This window comes from Rhinoderma darwinii, chromosome 8 (assembly GCF_050947455.1).
Source record: "Rhinoderma darwinii isolate aRhiDar2 chromosome 8, aRhiDar2.hap1, whole genome shotgun sequence".
Classification (NCBI taxonomy): Eukaryota; Metazoa; Chordata; class Amphibia; order Anura; family Rhinodermatidae; genus Rhinoderma; species Rhinoderma darwinii.
In genome coordinates this window covers 71,381,646-71,397,051 of record NC_134694.1, presented here as the reverse complement: position 1 = coordinate 71,397,051, position 15,406 = coordinate 71,381,646, and the positions used below count along the sequence as shown (strand labels likewise).

The 15,406-nt window shown below is 40.8% G+C and overlaps 1 protein-coding gene across 3 annotated transcripts in view; it reads left to right on the top strand.

Annotated features, from left to right (window-relative positions):
- The window catches only part of LOC142659520 (ubiquitin carboxyl-terminal hydrolase 12-like), a 90,348-nt gene that overhangs the window by 49,091 nt on the left and 25,851 nt on the right, over positions 1–15,406 (top strand). For 2 of the 3 annotated variants that reach the window (XM_075835728.1, XM_075835731.1), the window contains exons 4-5: positions 10,642–10,868; positions 11,673–11,729. In XM_075835728.1, the coding sequence (XP_075691843.1) occupies positions 10,642–10,868; positions 11,673–11,729 (284 nt within the window). The remainder of the gene's footprint in view (positions 1–10,641; positions 10,869–11,672; positions 11,730–15,406) is intronic. The other variant, XM_075835729.1, reaches the window with a different exon arrangement.

Sequence of the window (15,406 nt, the reverse complement as noted above, 5' to 3'; positions counted from 1 at the left end):
ATTCGCGCTAACTATGATGGTTTATAAAAAAGGTTTGAAGCTAGTGGCCTCATTGAGACCAAATGGTGTGGTAGTGTTAAGCAGGGTAATCCATTTCATTTCTTTCTTTAGGAGAGCCTTGCGTACATCTCCACCTCGACATCCCAATTTAACCCTATCGATCCCTCGAAATCTTATACCGCTAGGGTCACAAGAGTGGTGTCGATAGAAATGTCTGGGAATCGGTTGAAGTTGGTCAATGTCTTTAGTGCTACATGCCGTGCGAATCTTACTGACATGTTCAAGTACACGTGTCTTGAAGGATCTACTCGTCATGCCTATATAGATAAGATCACAAGGGCATGTTGCAAAATAGATCACAGCCTCAGTTTTACATGAAATGTTATACACGATCTTGTACTCCTGAGCTTTTTTGGAGTAATGAAAGGTAGATGACCGTAAAATAAATTTGCAGGCCATACAATTACCACAATTGAATGATCCCCATGGTGGGCCACGGCCACCGAAAGGGCTCGTTGGAATCTTGGAGATATAGTGACTGGATGTCAAAAGATCCCGCAAATTTTTGGATCTCCTCCAAGTAATAGAGGGATGCCTTGACAGGCAAGTAGATAAATCCAGATCCGTGAGTAGTACATTCCAGTGTTTCTGCATAATACTACGGATCTGGACCCATTGGGAGTTGAAAGTTGTAATAAACCTAACATTAGGATCAAACATCACCTTAGACTTAGGTTTACTCACCAATAATCCCTCACGGGATGTATGTTTAGCCCTCAGATATCCACGTCTAATGTCCCTCCGGTTGTATCCACGATCACGAAAGCGTGCTGACATATCTGAGGCCTGATTTTCAAATCTACTCATATTAGAACAGATACGCCGAGCTCTTAAAAATTGGCCTGTAGGGATAGCACTCTTGACCTTTGAGTAATGGGAAGATGTGGCATGGAGGAGTGCGTTGGTCGCGGTCTCCTTCCTGAAAATGTCTGTAGAGACAGTATTGTCAGCATCCTTGGATATCAAGACATCAAGAAATTCCACCGACGACCTACTACATTTCCATGCAAGCCTGATGTTTAGATCGTTGGTGTTAAGGGAGGATAGAAATAGAATTTTTGTTTTTGTGTACTATAACTTCTATTATATATTTTTCTTCAATAATATTTGTTCATAACATATTATTTATATATATTTTATATTTTTTTATTTTCTTTATTTTTATTATTTTTTGATCATTTTGATTTATTTCCTTATTTCTGTATTTAGACTTTTTGCTGTAATATATATGATATATACTTCTGTACATATTTATACACATTTTTTCACTATAATTAATTACTATATTTATATTTTTTCATATATAGCACTGTCTTGTACTTCACTCACAACATATATATTTCTGTTTCTATGCTTCACTTTATTCTTTGTTTTTATTTGTAGGGACATACTTGTTTTCAGTTAATTTATTTATTTTTTATTTTTTAATTTTTATAATTTTTATATTTTATATTTTATTTTTTATTATTTATTAATTATTATTATTTATTTATTTTTTATTTCTTATATTTTTTATTTCTATGTTTTATTTACTTTTTATTTGTATTTTTTATTTCTTTTATTTATTTTTTATTTATTATCTTTCATTTATTATTATTTTTCATTTTTTAATTTATATATTTATTCATATTTATTTTATTTATTAAAATTATTTGTCTTATTTTCATATTCCATGTATCTATGTATTTATGTAATTGGTTTATGTCTGTGATGAACTCTGTATCAAAATACCATTTAGTGATACATATACTATATAGAGGTTTATTGTATACTTGTACCGATTTAGGTCACTTATAATATTTTGTTAAAATTCTCCTCTTGGGTTGCTCATCACATAGTTATTTATCTATTTATTCATTATTTCTTTTTTTGCCAATGTTTGTATGAACGCTATAAAATATTTCCTTTCCTGTATTCCCTGATGGTCTCTGCTGGTATATGTGTACCAGACGCTCTCGGGCGCATGCGCTGCGGGCGCTGTATCTCAGGGTGCCTCACTCTGTTTGTCTGCGTTACTATGGTGACGTGCGTCTCATGCCGTGAGACGCATCGTCACACCGCAGACAGCATGGCGCTTTCTGATGATGCAGTGCTCGCATCATGGCCTGCGAGCGCCGTCCATGCGTGCACCCCACAGATGCCACCAATTAATTAATGATCGGTTTACATATGGCGGTATATAAACCCCCGGTTCTGTATATACGGTAGCCTCCTGACGAAGCCGGTCGTGGGCGAAACGCGCGTCGAGGCGTTCCTGTGCCATCTCCCCTCATCTCTTGCTTCCATCATGTCGACAGGTATTTACATGAGTTATGTTCTCAATATTATGTTCACCTAATATGTCGATATGTATAGCACGCTAGTTATTCCTTGCAGATTTATGACATGTACTCTCTCCATGTGGGTATTTCATTCACATCGATATAGAGTCTTTCTGTCTCTGTCATTCTTATCATCTGTGCTTTTGGTATGGTCGCATTGAGTTGTGGGGATTTTTTGGTTGTTTTCTGTGCTTCCCATGGTATTTTGTCATACTTACCGCTTTGTTACTCTTTTTGATATATGATCCGCCATATACAGTTTTTTAATACACTTGATATTGTTATACCATGTATTGTGATAAATTAATAAAAGTATATATTTTCTTATTATCCATGGTATTCACTTTCAGATTCTACTGGGATGTTATGTCCCTGGCGCTCGTGAGTTTGTCACAGTATATAGGATATACAGTGAAGGAAATAAGTATTTGATCCCTTGCTGATTTTGTAAGTTTGCCCACTGTCAAAGACATGAACAGTCTAGAATTTTTAGGCTAGGTTAATTTTACCAGTGAGAGAGATTATATTTAAAAAAAAAACAGAAAATCACAGTCAAAATTATATATATTTATTTGCTTTGTGCACAGAGAAATAAGTATTTGATCCCTTTGGCAAACAAGACTAAATACTTGGTGGCAAAACCCTTTTTGGCAAGCACAGCAGTCAGACGTTTTTTGTAGTTGATGATGAGGTTTGCACACATGTTAGATGGAATTTTGGCCCACTCCTCTTTGCAGATCATCTGTAAATCATTAAGATTTCGAGGCTGTCGCTTGGCAACTCTGATCTTCAGCTCCCTCCATAAGTTTTCGATGGGATTAAGGTCTGGAGACTGGCTAGGCCACTCAATGACCTTAATGTGCTTCTTTTTGAGCCACTCCTTTGTTGCCTTGGCTGTATGTTTCGGGTCATTGTCGTGCTGAAAGACCCAGCCACGAGCCATTTTTAATGTCCTGGTGGAGGGAAGGAGGTTGTCACTCAGGATTTGACGGTACATGGCTCCATCCATTCTCCCATTGATGCGGTGAAGTAGTCCTGTGCCCTTAGCAGAGAAACACCCAAAACATAATGTTTCCACCTCCATGCTTGACAGTGGGGACGGTGTTCTTTGGGTCATAGGCAGCATTTCTCTTCCTCCAAACACGGCGAGTAGAGTTAATGCCAAAGAGCTCAATTTTAGTCTCATCTGACCACAGCACCTTCTCCCAATCACTCTCAGAATCATCCAGATGTTCATTTGCAAACTTCAGACGGGCCTGTACATGTGCCTTCTTGAGCAGGGGGACCTTGCGGGCACTGCAGGATTTTAATCCATTACGGCGTAATGTGTTACCAATGGTTTTCTTGGTGACTGTGGTCCCAGCTGCCTTGAGATCATTAACAAGTTCCCCCCGTGTAGTTTTCGGCTGAGCTCTCACCTTTCTCAGGATCAAGGATACCCCACGAGGTGAGATTTTGGATGGAGCCCCAGATCGATGTCGATTTGACAGTCATTTTGTATGTCTTCCATTTTCTTACTATTGCACCAACAGTTGTCTCCTTCTCACCCAGCGTCTTACTTATGGTTTTGTAGCCCATTCCAGCCTTGTGCAGGTCTATGATCTTGTCCCTGACATGCTTAGAAAGCTCTTTGGTCTTGCCCATGTTGTAGAGGTTAGAGTCAGACTGATTAATTGAGTCTGTGGACAGGAGTCTTTTATACAGGTGACCATGTAAGACAGCTGTCTGTAATGCAGGCACCAAGTTGATTTGGAGCGTGTAACTGGTCTGGAGGAGGCTGAACTCTTAATGGTTGGTAGGGGATCAAATACTTATTTCTCTGTGCACAATGCAAATAAATATATATAATTTTGACAATGTGATTTTCTTTTTTTTTTTTTTATATAATCTATCTCTCACTGGTAAAATTAACCTAGCCTAAAAATTCTAGACTGTTCATCACTTTGACAGTGGGAAAACTTACAAAATCAGCAAGGGATCAAATACTTATTTCCTTCACTGTACAAGGGCTTTCACCGAAGTTATCTGGTGTGATCAGAAAAATAATTTAAGGGGAATTAGTTTCAGCAAATAAAGGTTATTCTTTGTATAATGCAAAGTTACACAATTTCTGTATCCGTTCCTCACGTTGTAGGTGCATCGTTCGTTACCATACAGTTTACATGGCCGTGTCATTGTTTTGGCAGAACTGCCAAGTCGTACATAGCATATTGCTCTTTTTCCAAAAGTTAGGGATAAGCACTCCCCCCAACCCCCCTGTCATTCATTTTTTTTTTTTCCTCACCTATAACTGATATGGCTAATGAAATAACAAGGTGCTTACTGCCCCCAACAATGGCATCAGTTAGGGTCCTACTACACTACCCGATATGGGCCGGGAAAACAAGCACCAATAGACAAGACCGCTCCTTTCACAAGGGGCAATGCTTAGTTATGTATGAGGACAAGTGATCGCTACTACGACCGTTCATTTCCACCATGTCGGCAGCACGTCTCCCTGTTTACACAGAGATTCCTGCCCACCGTGATAATATTTAGTGCTGCAGAAATGAGCAGATCAGCTGATGAACAAGCATTTGCCCGATAATTGGCCTGTGTAAAAGGGTCTTTAATGATAGAAACAATGCTGCATTTAAAGAGAACCTTTCACCTGCCGATACATGTGCAGCGTGCAATAGGCAGGGCTGTACAAACCCTGTCTCACTGTAAAAAAAATAATTCCTATCTTTCTCTGTTATTTAGCTATCTGTGCCTTTTTTATATTTGGCGCCCAATATTTAAATAACCCCCTGGACTGTCAATGGGGCGTGTAAATGGCAAGGGGGCATGTAACATCGGTGTGAGGGTATGTTCACATGGCAGCCTCCGTTACGGCTGAAATTACGGAGCTGTTTTCAGGAGAAAACAGCTCCGGAATTTCAGACGTAAAGGCAAGTGCAGGCGTTTTTCGCAGCGTCCATTACGGACGTAATTGGAGCTGGTTTTTCTATGGAGTCAATGGAAAACGGCTCCAATTACGTCCCAAGAAGTGACATGCACTTCTTTGACACGGGTGTCTTTTTTACGCGCCGTCTTTTGACAGCGGCGCGTAAAAAAAATGACTGTCAGCACGGAACATCGTAAAGCCCATTCAAATGAATGGGCAGATGTTTGCCGGCGCATTGGAGCCGTATTTTCGGACGTAATTCGAGGTTAAAACGCCCGAATGTCGTCCGTAAATAGGGTGTGTGAACCCAGCCTAACGCTGTCCAATCCGCTACGGACCGTGTTATCGGGCGCCAAATATAACGGCATTGTTCTCTAAATAACGGAGGAGGATAGGAAAATTTGCCCCAGGGTTTGTGCAGCCCTGCCTATTACATGCTGCACATGTCTGGGCAGGTGAAAGGTTCTATTTAATGGGATTTCCATCGCAGAACGTGATTTCATATCACTAGGATGTGCTATCCCTTTCTGATCGATAGGGGTCCAACTTCTGGGACCCCCATAGATCATAAGAATAAAACTTTGATTTAGCACAGCAGGTGGCCAGGAGAGCCCATGTGCAGGAAAATACCTTGAATAGGCCGCAGCACTAAACCAGCGCTGTAGCCCCTTTATTCTTAAGATCGTGGGGGTTCCTCCCAAAAATTGTACTCCTGTTAATGCGATAGTGATAACATATAATTTTGGTTATGGCATCATGATCTTATTACATACTGCGATAGAAAATCCCAATTAATAGCTACAATATGATGTCAGTACAGCAATTTTTTTTTAAATTATGACCAAATGTGGCCTTAGGGGGCTTGGTTCAAATTTCATTGACTAGAAGTTTGTAGCAGAGAACAAGCATTTGATTCCCTGGATGAGGAACACTGCCATCTTGTGGATAAATGTGTACAGTTCTATTAAGCAATATGTAAAACCACTTATACGTTTTTTATTTTTCAGTTGAGAGCGCTGTATTAGCGCTTGTTTTTATGCAAAATGAGTTGTAGTTTTTAATGGCCCCATATAATGTAGTGGGAAACGGGGAAAAATAAGTCTCTTTGGGATGGTATTGGGGAAAAAAAGAGTGATACCTCTGTTTTTTTTTGGATTTCTTTGTTACGGCATTCACAGTGTGGTAAAATCATGTTGAACTTTAGTTTGTAGGTGAATATGATTACAGCAGTACTAAATTTATAAAAAAAAAAATTCCTATGATTTACTACTTTTAGGCCCCATGCACACGAACGCGCTTTTGCAGCCGCAATTCCCCCGAAAATCCACGGGTGAATTGAGGTCCCAATCATTTCTATGGGCCCATGCACACGACCGTGGTTTCCGCGGTCCGTGCATTGCGGTCCAGGCTGATTGAAATGAATGCGCACGGCCCGTGATTTGCAGGTGACATTCCGCGGTCGTCCGACCCGAAAATCACTGCCGTGCACATGGCTACGGTCGTGTGCGTGAGGCCTTACAAAGAGAAAATAATTTGGTAAAAAAATATATATATATTTTCTGTCGCCATATTCTGAAACCCATAACTTTTTTTTTTATTTTTCGGTCGATGGAGCGGTGTGAGGGCTTGTTTTTTGTGGGGCGAGCTGTAGTTATTAATTTTTGGGAAGTTCATATGACTTTTTGATCACACTTTGTTCCATTATTTTGAGGGGAAAGCGAGGTGATCAAAAAAATTTAAACTGTGACTTTTTCTTTCCTGCATCGTTCATCCAGTGGAAATAACGTGATATTTTAAATAGTTTGGGCTTTTACGCATGCTGCGATACAAATTGTTTAACTTTTTATTTTTTGTCGTTTTTTTTTTTTTTTTTTTTTTTAAGCTCTTAATATGTTGTGTTTTTTTTGTACATTATTAAAAGCTATTTTACATTTTCTTTTCTTTATTTTTTTACTTAAAGGGATCGGAACAAGCGATCATATGATCACCGGTACAATACACTACCTATGTCTTGCTGTGCATTGAGCTATTTACCTTCTCCTATTAAGCCCTGCCTAGGCTTTATAGAAGCAGAAAGATGGCAGACATGGGGACGTTCATCAGGCCCCCAGTCTGCCATAAGTCATCGGCACCCTGTGCTTTGGGGGTGACTGGCTGATGGCGGATACCCCCCCTTTCGAATGACTTAGATGCCGCAGTCGCTATTGATTGCAGCTTCAAACTGGTTAAACAGCCGGGAATGGAGTTCTCTCCGAACCCGACCGTTGCAGTTAGGTGTCGGCTGTAACATACAGCCAACACCTGCTAAGTATGTAGCGGGCACAGCCCGTTCGCCCACTCCATATTCACCCTTGGTGGCTGTGAGACAGTTAGGTCACATGTCGCCGTGGGGTAAAGTCTGTCTTCACATCTGGGTTTGAAGCTCCATCTAGAATCTCCATCACTGATTCCATCACATTTGACGGAAAAAATTGTGCTGCATGCAGCGTTATTGTTTCCGGCAAGAAGACGGCGGCCGTGACAGAATCCTGTAAGTCCGTTGTGACTGTCAGGCGCTGCTTGAATTCTGTTTCTCTGCTCCTATGATGGAACAAATAAACTATGACCATGAAGTGAAGTTTTTGTTCTTTTAGAAGTGCATTATATAATGTAAAAACCAATCTGCGTAGGTTGCCTCAGTGCAAAGCGAGTGAGATGAACATACGTTTAAGCATACCTTAGCTTTCATAAATGTGTTTATGAAAAAGGGAACACCATGTTTAAACTTGCAGGCAGAAAAATCTAGCCGATTTTGACCTGCCTGCTTTCTTGGCCGCATCTTTCGCAGCATTTTTCGGCTGTGGCGATTGAACGGCTTCCTCTGCCTCCCATTGATGTCAATGGGATGTCCGAGACGGAAACGCCTGAAGAAAGGGCATGACTCTCCTTTTTTTTTTTTTTTTTTTTTTCTTCCCGCGAGCATTTTTTCTTGCTTGATTTCATTGGAAGGCGATTTTGGCGTTTTTTTGGCGTGGTTTCCGAGTCAAAAGCCGCATCAAAAAACTCTGCACAAAGGCCCAGTTCACACAGTTTTTGTTTTTGTTCTTTTTTTGTTTTTTTTGTTTTTTTTTTTAAAAGAAACCTTTCACCCACGCTTATCACTGAAAAAACTTTAGGCCAGCTTCGCACAGAGCAATTTTTGTAGCAGATTCAGATTAATCCGGTCTTTGGTACTTGCTTTTCTGGATCCACTCCTGGCCTGTGTGAAACTATAGTTCCAACCCCCCCCCCCCCTCACACTTCGTGTAGGGGGATGTATATCTAAAGACAGATTCCCTTTAAACCGTCACCATAGTGCTATACAGGATGGTAATAGGTTTCTAAAGATATTACTGTAAAATGTCCCTTGCAGCATAAAGGAAAAAATAGTTATAGAGTAGTGCGCGTTAACTATGCAGAGTTATGGGACAGTCCTTGCTTGCTTGATGTCCCACAAGCCGGGATACATTATTGCAAGTCCGCTACTGTGGCATCCAGCCCATGCGCAGATGAAGCACAGACCAGCGCACCTCTCTTCACTGAGCAACCGCCGGATTCTGCTGGAGATGGCTAGTAATGACGTATCCTGGCCTGTGGAATGTCCATCAAGTCGGGACTGCATGACTCCTGAGGAGACTGGGACCGCCCCCACGACTCGTCACCGTTAAGTGCGCTACTTTATTTTCCTTTATGCTGCAAGGGACGTTTCAGAGTGTGACCTCTATAGAAACCTTTATTTAGAAAAAGTATTCGGCACACAAAGTCATGGGCTTTATTATTCTTTGAATTTATTGTATTAGATGCCAGGGGTATAGTGCGTGCAACGTTTCGGTCAAAGGACCTTCGTCAGGCGATCGTTCCCACTGGTCGCTGGTGTGTCCAGATGATCGGTGCTGTCATCAGTATGGCGGATTTCCGCTTATTTTGGCGCTCTATAGAAACCTATTACTATCCTGTATAAAGCTATGGTGACAGTTTAGGGGCTATATATCTAATGACTGGTTCCCTTAAAATTGTGTGCTGCATTTACTAAATATGCAAAAAAAATGTAAGTGTTGCTAAACGTTTGACAAACTTCTCACAGGTCAGTGACATGTCAGAAGTTTGGATTGGTGGGGGTCCGAGCACTGAGACCCCCACCGATCGCTAGAACGAAGCAGCTGAAGTGCTCAAGTGAGCGCTCAGCCGCTTCGTGTCCAGCTTTTTCCAGAAAGCCGATGTATTGGCGTACGGGCTCATAGGCTTTCTATTCAGTCCGTACACAGATATATTTATTTCCGGAAAAAGCCGAACACACACGAAGCGGCTGAGCGCTCACTTGAACACCTCAGCTGCTTCGTTCTAGTGATTGGTGGGGGGTCTCAGTGCTCGGACACCCCCCAATCCAAACTTTTGACATGTCAGAAGTTTGTCAAACGTTTAGCTACGCTTTAAGTATTTAAGAACCGTGTACGGTGTGGAATGTAAGACAGAAATTAAAGCGTTGAATTGTTGCATAACCTGGATTAAAGGGTACCAACACTTCATTTATTTATTTTTGCCCATAAATCAATAGTACAAGCAAAGATGAGAAGCTTTGTAATGCATCTTATTTACTGAAAAAAAATCTGTGCACAGGAATCCGTACACTAAGGGATCAGGTTACAGCTGCTGCCCATAGAAGTCTATGGAGAGGGGAGGGGGAGCTGCTGGAGGGAGACAGAAAAAAAGAGACAGACGCTGCTGCAGCTTCTAGTAAGCGTTCTATCTCACCGCAGATCTGGATTCTCAGCTGCACTGCACAGTACGTGTCCTCCATGCTGCTGCATCGAAATATGTGATAGGAGAGCAGGATTTTCCTCCCTTTTTTTTTTTTTTTTTTTTTTTTTCTTTCTGTTTGGGTATGGCAGATGTGATAGCAGCTAGACTTCATTTTATTCTAATAAGTTATCTGAAAGGTTAGGTACACTTTAAGTCAGTATGATCATAAGGTATTTGGATATGTATGGATTTAATTGGTTGCAATGTTTTGCTTCAGTTCATCTTGTATCATTGGATCGTTTTGTGTGTTAATGTGTGTTCAGATTTTTCATTAGAAGGGTTCATACTCCAACATATAGGTTGGCTTCCTTATAAATAAAAAAATGTCCTACTCATGGGAGGCAGAGTTGTTTGGTTGGGGTCCTGATCGTGCTTTATGTTGCAGACAGCCGCTGGGACAGCGATAGCACCTCTCTAGTATCTAAGAACAACTTCCCATACTATAGTACTTTAAATGTGACAAAGGAGAGTGGATTTAACCTATTTCATGTAATTCTGTGTCATTGTCATTTGCAGAACTTTTCGACAACTACATGCAACAGGATGCCCACGAATTCCTAAACTACCTTCTCAACACTATTGCTGACCTGCTACAGGAAGAAAAGAAACAGGAGAGCCAGAACGGCAAGCTTCAAAATGGGAGTTTAGAGCTTCAGGAACCTGATAAGCCCGACCTCACCTGGGTTCACGAGATCTTCCAGGGAACTTTAACCAATGAAACCAGATGTCTTAACTGTGAAACTGTGAGTTACATGTACTAGGGCAAAAATGAGGTCTAAAGACACAGACTTCAGGTTCCTAATGCTCCTGCTGTAATAATGCATATTCTAGTCCTCTGGTATCTCAGGAAAAAAATCAACTTCATGAGTATTTACTTCCCTTGTAGCGTCGTTGAATAAAGCCTTCTAGAGTGCCCACTGAGATCGGTGGATGGCCATGGTCCCTTAGAGCAAGAGCTACCCATTTTAGCGGCTCTCCGGTTTAAAGATGAGGGACCGGATAAGGGGACTTTGTCACGTTGAACAGGCTGCTCTATCTGCGGGCAGCAGGAGGAGCTGAGCAGATTGATACTTAGATTTGAGGAATATGATTCAGTTTAACCATTAATCCATGTTTATTCTGGGTACATGAGCCCAGTGGGCAGTCTCCCTCTATAATTGACATCTTTCCCTAGGAAATACATACAGATAAAGTTTTCAATCACTCTGGACTTGACTTTAGATCAATATATTCCAAGTTCTACTGCATCTCACCAACTAAACGATGTATCACTGCTCCTGCTGTAGAACATGCTTCCCACGGATAGAACAGTATGTGCAACGTGATAGGTTCTCTTTAAATGCTCTAGTCGAGCATATGCAACGGGGTTGTCTATATTATACATACTATGCCACCGTGCTTCATTGAGATTAGTGTTTTTCTAGATGGTTTCTCATCTATTTGTGTCTTCGAGCTTCTTAATGGCATGATCGCCCCAAAATGCACACACTGCATACTTAACTTTGTGTGATTTAATAATCTTGTGTAATGTGTTTTTTTTATTATAGCCGATATATCTGTATTTACAAATCTACTGGGCTCTGAGAATTGTCATCCAGATTGTGGTGAGGTATAGAACAATGCATTATAGTAGTTAAATCTATAGGTGCATCTGGAGACTTACTCAACTAGTACTGATGGTAGAATTGAAAGTTGATCACTTGACTATAATACAGGCTGTAACTCGGGATCAGAGTAAGAAATAGAACTGTATTCAGTTACCCACCTCTTTTTTTTTTTTATTTTATTTTTTTTAATTTTTTTTTATGTATATCATATATGGAATAAAGCACCGCCTTCTGTAAATTTATAGAAAATATTAGAGGTCACCACCATTTAAAGGTCTGTCTTCCCCCTCTCACTCTGTCATTAACAGTCTTCTCTATATGAGTGTGAGAAAAGCAGGGCTAATCACTTGAGTGAGTGCGAGGTAAACTGGGCTTCAGACTAGCTGCAGAAGTGAATGGCAGTTACGTAAACCTCATAGCTCACGTGCTGCCTGTTTACATGGTTGGAAATTACGAAGTGGCCCGGAACCGAGAAAGATAGAACGGGTTTTAGTGAGCCCCGTTCTAGAGATAGGTGCGGGATCCAGAGATGGGACCCGCATCTGACATTTATCTTGTGGATATGCCATAGATGTCCCTGATGGGAAAATCCCTTAACATGTCATGTACTAACTAATACATGACATCCGTTAAGGGGAAGTATGGAACGGGCTGTACTCGCTTCATACTCAGCGCGTGACGGCTGTGTTACACAGCCGACCCCTCGCTGCAACGGGCGGAATCAAGGATCACTTTGATTCCACCCGTTTAACACCTTAAATGACACGGTCAATCGTGGCCGCGGCATTTAAATTGTTAGAATCAGAAGGGCGCCCCCTCCAACACGCCATCGAGGCTGTCCGTATCACGATATACTGCAATACATTAGTATTCGCTGCTTCAAGTCTCCTGGGGGGACTAATAAAAAAAAGAAAGTAAAAGACAACAGTTAAATAAAGTTTAGTTTTTTTTTTTGGAACATAAAAAAAAAAAACAACAAACATTTTTCCCCTAAAGCAATGTTAAAAAAATAAATTAGCATAACTCGTATAACCGCATCTGTAGAAGTCCGAACTATCACAATATAACATTGTTTAACCCACTAGGTGAACGCTGTAAAAAAACAAAAAAAAACACTTAATCTATAAAACATGCAAATTGCTGTTTTTTGGTCACCTTAGGTCTCCAAAAAAATAGAATAAAAAGTGATCGTCGCATGTACCCCAAAATGGTATCGGTGAAAACTACAGCTCGCCCCGCAAAATGTAAGCCCTCACACCTCTAAATTGATGGTAAAAAAAATATTTTATTTTTTATTTTTTTTGAAGCAAATGGCTTTTTATTTTTTTAAAGTGGTAAAACCTAAAACAAAACACACAAATTTGGTATTGCCGTAATCGTATCAACCTGTAGAATAAGGTGAATATGTCGTTTTTACCACCAGATGGACTTCATAAAAACAAAACCCCCCAAAAAATGGCGTAATCGCTATTTTTTTGCCCATTTCACCCCACAAATTTTTTTTTCAGCTCCCTAGTAAATTATGCGGCACAATAAATGGTGCCGTGAAAAACTACAACTTGTCCCGCAATAAGACCAGCCCTCATGGCTATGTCGACATAGAAATATAAAAAAGTTATGGCATTTGGAATGCGGGGTGGAAAAATCAAAATAAAAAAACTCAAATTGGCCGTGTCATTAAGGGGTTAAAGCATGCCTCCATTTATACTGTTATTTAGTAAAGTTATTATAGTGCAGGAGTGTACACAATAATCGTTTTTCTAAATCACTCGTATTACCGATTCTGTTTCTAGCAGCAGAACGGACTGCGTAAAGTCTGCGCTGCTGGCGGCTCATAACTCTCCCGGAGACGACAAAACGTCATGCTCATCTCCATGGCTCCTGTATCCAAAACGGCCGCCAGCACTGTAGAATGTAATGTGATCTTACAGTGCTGGCAGCCGTTCTGGATACGGGAGCCATGGAGATGAGCAGGACGCTCTGTCTCCTAAGGCAGTTATGAGCCGCCGGCAGCACAGAGTTTACACAGTCCGTGTTGTAGAAGTAATAATGGTAATGGAAAAACTATTATTGTGCACACTCCTACACTATAATAGTTTTTTCTAAAAAACGGCCGTATAATTGGAGGTAATATTTAACCCCTTCCCGACATCTGCCGTATATATACACAGTTCTGTCGGGAAGCAGTTCCCGCAAAGCGCAGTAAAAGTAACTTCACGGTGATAGCCCGCACCATCACCACTGGGTGTCGGCTGTATGTTGCAGCAGACACCCTGCTGTAACGGCCAGGACCGGAGCTAGTCTCCGATCCGGCTGATTTTCAACCCCACAGATGCTGCGCTCAATAGAGATTGCAGCGTCTAAGGGAGTTTTAACCACCGGTACGCTGGGGTGCCGATGGCTGCAATGGCAACCGGAGGCCTAATACTGGCTTCCCAGTCTGTCGGCTATGGAAGTCTCCTAGTCCCCACCCAGAAGTGGGGCCTTAAAGGCTTCCGTAGCCGACACAAGACATCCGTGGTGGGTGTCCGCTGTATGTTACAGCTGACACCCTGCTGTAATAGCTCAGATCCCGGCCATTAACCCCGTAGATGCAGTGATCTAAAGTGATTTCTGCATCTTAGTGATTTGTAGCAAATCGGCAGCTCTGCGATGAGATCGCAGGGCTGCCGACGGCTACTATGACAACAGGAGGCCTAACCATGGCCCCCTGCTCTGCCGATTACAGAAGCGGATTAGGCCCTGCCCAGAGGCGGAGCCTAATTTGCTTGCTATCAGTGAACGACTGACAGGTCTAATACATTGCACTACATAGGTAGTGCAATGTATTAGAACATAAATCAAGCAGCTGAAACTTCAAGTCCCCTAGTGGGACTAAAAAAAAAAAAAACTAAAAAGAAGTTGTAGAAAAAAAAAGTCAAGTAATAAAATAACAAACGCCCTTTTTTGCCTTTATCAAGTGCTTTTTATTATTGAAAAAAATAAATAAACCATACATATTTGGTATCGCTGCGGCCATAACGGCCTGAACTACAAAAATATTATGTTATTTATCCCGCGCGGTGAACACTGTAAAAAAGAACCCTAAAAAACCATGCCAGCTTAGCTGTTTTTAGGTCACTTTGGAATAGAAGTTATCAAATTAGAATAAAAAGTGATCAAAATGTTGCATGTATCCAAAAATACCTATAAAAACTATAGCTTGTCTCGCAAAAAACAAGCCCTCATACAGCTCCATCGACAAAAAATTAAACATGGCTCTCAGAACATGGCGATGGAAGAAATACATTATTTTTACAAAAGTTATTTTATTGTGCAAAAATTTGTAAAAGTGCTACAAAATCTAGTATCGCCAGAATCGTACTGACCTGCAGAATAAAGTTAACATGTAATTTATAACGCATGCTGAATGCTGTATAAAAAAAAAACTAAAACTATGGCAGAATTGCGTTTTTTTAATCACCTTGCTTCCCAAAAAAATAGGATAAAAAGTGATCAAAAAGTCATAAGCAACCCGAATTGGTACCAATAGCAACTACAGCCCCTCATACCATTATGTCTATGAAAAAATTAAATAAGTTAATGCTCCGATAAGTCAGGAAAGAAAAATATGCCCTTGTGCAGGCTTGAGAGGAAGGTTTTTTTCTGTTAAAAGAGGTGCTCCTTTGCTTCTG